We start from the raw sequence: 6,085 nt of genomic DNA, 5'->3' as shown, positions 1-6,085 counted from the left end.
TGACAGACCTGACAAAGCATGAATTCATATCTTTACCAAATATGCATCATGATGTCGTTATTTCAGCATTGATCCGTTTATTATAATTAAATCACAGCAAAATGTTTATTTTGAGTTCATACAGCGGTAGTGATGGCAAGTTGTGTTTATTCAAGTACTTTTAGTACCTAAACCCAACAAAGTACTTTTGGTGCCTAAACCCAACAAAGTACTTTTGGTGCCTAAACCCAACAAAGTACTTTTGGTACCTAAACCCAATCAAAATCCAACCGCTTCACATCGTCAACAAAGCCTCTGGCGCTTAACTTGCCATTTGGGTCACGGAATCTGATAGGACACACATTTTGATGTCACACCGTGACATGTTCTGTACTATGCTGTTGGCAGAGGAGGGACAGGCAGCTCTATCTGCTGCTGTTTGTTTCTCAGCTGAAGATACAGAGCTGGACTGAGTAAGCGTGAGCAGTGATTGACACTGCGTTAGAGGCTGCTCCTTACTCTGGTTGGTTGTTTAGATTCTTGGAGCGTAGGAGGAGCCGGTGGATCCTGATTACATGTCTCATGTTCTGCTGTCAGAATGTAGGGACAGTTTCAGCAAATATGACAACAAATATATATATATATATAGTTATTTTTTATAAAAGTTACCTACTGCAGCTTTAATTGATTAATCAAAAATAGTAAAAAGTTGATATGAAAATTTACATTTTAAACACACCCATTTTACCCAATGGAAAACTGAAGGTATGAATCAGGGCTGCAACTAACAGTTAATTTCGTTATTGATTAATCAGACAATTATTTTTATTATTACACTGATAGTTTCTCAGCCCAAAACTCAAAGATGTTCAGTTTCTTGAGAGAAAAACCGAGAGAAACAGAAAATCTCAATAAATGACAGAAACAATTTTTTTTTAAGCTGCTGATTAGTTTTCTGTTGATCAACCAATCGACTAATTATTACAGTTGTAGTGTGAAACATCATCATAGTGTGTTTGTGTGTGATAATAAATACAGTTCTTGCCTGGTCAGTGTCCAGGAGACACTGAACCTTCACCTGCTCACAGCTGAACAGGTGAGAGTCTGGAAGTCTGGAGAACAGCGCAGCTCACGTTCACACAGCGACAGATCAAACACGTGTACATCACATATAGGTTATAATTAGAGCCTGTTTCTGGCGCTGGATCTGAGGCGCTTCCTGATTGGATAACTCTTATTCAGCCACAACAATAGATGGTTCTGCTCTGATTGATGGAGCTCAGCTTGGTGCTAAAGGTCGTCAGAGAAAGTCCGAGGCGGGCAGGAAGGAAAGCAGGGTGGGGTGCCGGTCTGTACAGAGCCTGCCTGCCGCTGTTCATAGCGCAGTGAAAGTCTGAAAATCGATGGATCCTCCGGGAGAAAAGAGTCCGGACTGTTTGATATATCTGACACCTGACTGTGATGAAGAACTCTCCAAGACGTCTCTGATCTGCGGGAGAATGCGTGACTCCAGACAGCTCCTCTTTTAAATCCGACTCCATCAGCGGAGGTGATCCTGGAGGTCGTGACGATGAGGATCTAGCCGTGGATCTAACTGTGGATGGAGTCTGGTCTGGAACGCGTCGGAGACACTTTTACGCGCGACGTGCCAAACTGCAGCGCGCATCCCATTTGGATAGTTATAGAAAACATTGTTCCAACTTCAGATCCTCGGTATGTCCGCTCATCCTGGAATGTGCCACGTTTCTTTTTCCTTAATTGAACGGGCGGATTTAAAGCAGAGGCCGCGATGTTCAGATGCGCCACAAGATGTCTGATACTTTTATTTTGGAGCGTAAATGAGGTGAGTTAACAGATCGATCTGGTTTTTAGACTCAATTCAGGGCGGAACAGGCTGATTTCTCTCTCAAAACAATGACAAAAATAATATAACAGCTGCGTTTGGCTCACTTTCACACACCTGAATGCAGATTTAGATGCAAAATAAAAAGGCCTGATTCTGACACCGTCTCCACTTCATTATTAAAACCCAACGGTGCACTGCAGGTACAAGCTGCAGACTTTTTACTTAAAGAAAAACTCTAAACTCTCTCCAGATAATCCACAGGAGACTTCGACATTTCTGTCTTTATTGATGAAATGAACAACTAAACAAACAGTGTAGACACCTGTTCAACACAGAGAGACAAACAGAGAATTAAAAAAAAGAAGAGAAATGCGTTGATGTTCCTTACAGAATTTAATATACTCTTAAATTCACACAAATATTCAATGAAATTGGGGTTAGTTTTTGTGGAGGGGACTGCTACACAATTCTGCTGCTCACCTGTCCTGATGTCACTTCCTGTTTCAGGTCCGGTCCCGCTGCTCCGTAAACTTCACAAAAATCAGCTCTGGCTCCGATTCCGCTGTGGTGAAGTTCACCACCGCCGGGCTCTCCTGTAACTTCACCCTGTTTGCTGGTGAGGACTCCCGGGCTGTTCCCACCGAGTGTGACCCGGATGGAGAGTCCAGAAACACCTTCACCTGTCAGATCCCGGGTCTGGAACCCGGGACTTTGTACCGTTTAACTGTGATTTCCAAGAAGGATGGAGAGAGGAGCAACGCGTCAGTGCGCACAGGTGAGACGCAGAGAGGTGATGGTCATGAATATAGATTATATCTTATCTATAAATGAAAGAAGCCATCAGACATGAAGTTTCTCCTTCTGTGAAATATATCAGGATCTTTAAACAATCTATTACTGAGTTATCCTGAATTATCCAAACTGTCCAGGTGAGATTATAATAAATATGTTTATAGAATCCGACAACAGCAAAGGTTTTTAAAACCAGTCAATAAAAAGACAGGGAACGTTTGATGGATATAATAAGAGAACGTTTGACTGGAGGCCCCCACACTGGGGCCCCTCGCTGCTTCACTGCTGCTGCAGTCCTCAGCAGGGGTGTAGGACTGGGGGGGGGGGGCTTTGTATGCAGGGCCCTCATGTGAGAAGGGCCGGATCCTGAATATTCACAGGACCCTCGTTCATAATATGACATGAGACACCTTCGATCCTTCGAACACTGTGCAGTTGGAGCTGCTGCTGGGTGTTAATGTTACCCCCCCCCCCCCCCCCCCCCCCCCCCTCCTCTTAGCCTCAGCTACGTGTTCGTGGTCTTCATCTCATCTCAAGTGTTTGTTTCCAGAAACCTCGGAGCCACTTCCCTCCTCACATTGTTTCTGCAGCAGCGGATGCAGGAGGTTTCTGAAGGCTGCAGAGATTAGAGAGGTGGAGGAGACTCTGGGGAGGAGCAGCAGGTTAGAACTGCTCTCTTTAATTAAGGTGAAATACCTCAGGTTATCATGTTATTGACAGCTACAGGGTCACATGACCTCGGCTCCTAATAACAGCTAGAACGTGAGTCTTTCAGCATCCTGGTGATCTGAGCAGCTGCTGGTCAGAATATAGACAGCAGGCGGGCCGAACGTCTTCAAGCTGTCTCAGTGGGACATTTTGTCCTCGGGGGGTCACTGAGCTGCCAGCAGGAAACAGTAAAGTCTCCTCAGGGAGGAAGCCATTATTAAGAGTTTCTCCTGTCGGGGGGGTTGTTCTCCTCTTCCTGTTTTTCTGTTTCCTGTCCGACTCACGTTGGCTCGATGAAAACGTCTCGTTCTTTGAGCAGCTAAAACAATCTTATCGATCTCCAGCATCTCTGCTGCTGCACACACAGGATACACACGCACACACACACACACACACACTGTAACACACTCACACACACACACACTGTAACACACACACACACACACACTGTAACACACACACAGACACACAGACACACAGACACACACAGACACACAGACACACAGACACACACACACAGACACACACAGACACACACACACTGTAACACACACACACACTGTAACACACACACACAGACACACAGACACACACACACACACACAGACACACACACACACACACACACACACACACTGTAACACACACACAGACACACAATCACAGACTGACACCTCTGACCTCTGACCTCTGACCCCCCTCTTCTCTCCTGTCTCAGACCCGGTCGGTCCGGCTCAGCTGGACGTGGACCAGGTTCAGACCCAATTTAGAAGCCAGTCTGTGGTCCCCGGTGGTTCTTCAGGTCTGCGGGTGTTGTGGTCTCGTTCTGCTGGTCACGTGGACTGGTATGATCTGACTCTGGAGGACGCTGGCTCCGGATTCACCCGCAGCACCAGGATTATGGACTCTGCAGCCCCCCAGTCTGGTTTCAGCGCCCTGACCCCCGGCACCCTTTACACCGTCAGTGTGGTGGCAACAGCCGGAAACAAGAGCGCTCCACCCGTCCACCGCTCAGCCGCTACAGGTGAGACACGACAGCACCGGTCCACAGCAGGTGGGACAGGTGTCTGAGTGGATGAACCTCTTCAGTCCAGAGCGGTGACTGAAGTCACACGTGCTCTTTGTTAGAGACAATGCTCGACAGTGATTTGAACGTTTGCAGGTCAGAAGTCGTCGAGATGTTTCGGTTAAAACCAGAAAACAAGTGGTTGAAAGGTGAAAAAAAGAAACATCCAGGTTTCAACAACACTGAAAAGACTTTGTTACGACTTGAAGCAGATCCAAATGATTTAAATGCTGTTAAAACATTGGTCGTGTTTCTAAAGCTAATGGTTCCAAACACAATTCATTCACGTCACAGTTTTATGCATGTTTAGTGTTTTAAAACCTTCATGTGAACCACAGCTGTGATTTAATTATAATAAACGGATCAATGCTGAAATAACGACATCATGATGCATATTTGGTAAAGATATGAATTCATGCTTTGTCAGGTCTGTCAGCAACTTTTAAAATGCTTGTTTTCTGAATGGAGTTTGGCTCGATCAGGGATGTGCTAACTTCTTTCATAGCAAAAAACAACAACAGCTGGAATCAAGTCACACGTGTTTATTGGTCCAAAGCTGCAGCGCCGCCCCGGCTCTCTCCTCCAGAGATCCTGTAGCTCAGCAACTGTCTGTTGGCGAGCAAAGACTCTGTCCCGCCTCTCTGCCTGGCGTCCCTGTCCTCTGCACACTCTGAAGCCGTCGGTGATGTCCGGACAGACTGAAAAATGTATCACATGATCGTGTACTTTGCATCGCGCCCATCGTGTCTGCTGCGCCGCCCGGTGGAAAATCGCGTCTCTCCACGTCTTTGCATTGACTTTGTATGTAATCGCAGTGTGTCCAACTATGGCGGTTTTAGGGGAGAGCCAACAGGGGCCAGTGCCCCTGTAACACAGACCTTGGGCCCTCCTATGGCCCCCTCTGAACGAAATGTCTACAGTAATCACAGTAATATATCTTCCTTGCGATGAAACATTACATTAAACTGAATGCAGCGTTGCAGACAATATGTTGTCCTTGTAATCCATGTTTCCACTGCATGGACAGCCTTTGGATATGGCTGGAAAGAGTCCCGCTCCTTCAAGGGTAAATTATTATCATAACAATTTAATAATGCATTTAAACAGCACTTTTCATTCACAGAAAGCGTTAACAGCTGCCTACTGGTCCTACCAGGCTGGACATGCAGTCTGCCAAAATATGTATCCACCTCCATTCTGCACAGATGATGGCCTACTATCAAGTATTTTGTTTTGTGTGTAATAATAATTATAATCTTTATTTGTTTTTACAAGTTACAAAGTGCTTTAACAAGTGTAAAGACAATAATACAAAAACAATACAAGATAAAAGCAAGACATTGAAAAAACATTGAAAAGACTAAAATACACGTTTAAGATAAATATAAAATTAGTAAAATAGAATAAAATAAAAGGGATAAAATAAAGTCAAATAAGATCGGGAAAGGCTCTCCTATAAAAGTATGTTTTAAGAAGGGACTTAAAAGAGTTCACTGACTCAGCCGACCTGATTTCCTCGGGCAGGCTGTTCCAGAGCCTCGGGGCCCTGACAGCAAACGCTCTGTCCCCTTTAGTTTTCAGTCGAGACTCTGGAACAGACAGCAGACCTCTGCCCGAGGATCTCAAGGTGCGTGCTGGTGCGTATGGGACTAAAAGGTCAGAAATATAACAAGGCGAGAGGCCATGAAGAGCTT

General features: G+C 45.3%; 1 protein-coding gene across 1 annotated transcript in view; it reads left to right on the top strand.

Moving 5' to 3' along the window:
* Nucleotides 1-6,085, top strand: part of LOC123961519 (receptor-type tyrosine-protein phosphatase beta-like) — a 59,685-nt gene that overhangs the window by 18,650 nt on the left and 34,950 nt on the right. Inside the window, exons 4-5 of the mRNA XM_046036988.1 lie at nt 2,333-2,600; nt 4,044-4,349. Of these exons, the coding sequence (XP_045892944.1) occupies nt 2,333-2,600; nt 4,044-4,349 (574 nt within the window). The remainder of the gene's footprint in view (nt 1-2,332; nt 2,601-4,043; nt 4,350-6,085) is intronic.

This window comes from Micropterus dolomieu, linkage group LG22 (genome assembly GCF_021292245.1).
Source record: "Micropterus dolomieu isolate WLL.071019.BEF.003 ecotype Adirondacks linkage group LG22, ASM2129224v1, whole genome shotgun sequence".
Taxonomy (NCBI): domain Eukaryota; kingdom Metazoa; phylum Chordata; class Actinopteri; order Centrarchiformes; family Centrarchidae; genus Micropterus; species Micropterus dolomieu.
The sequence above is the reverse complement of the archived record's forward strand: the minus strand, read 5'-3'. Positions and strand labels throughout refer to the sequence as shown.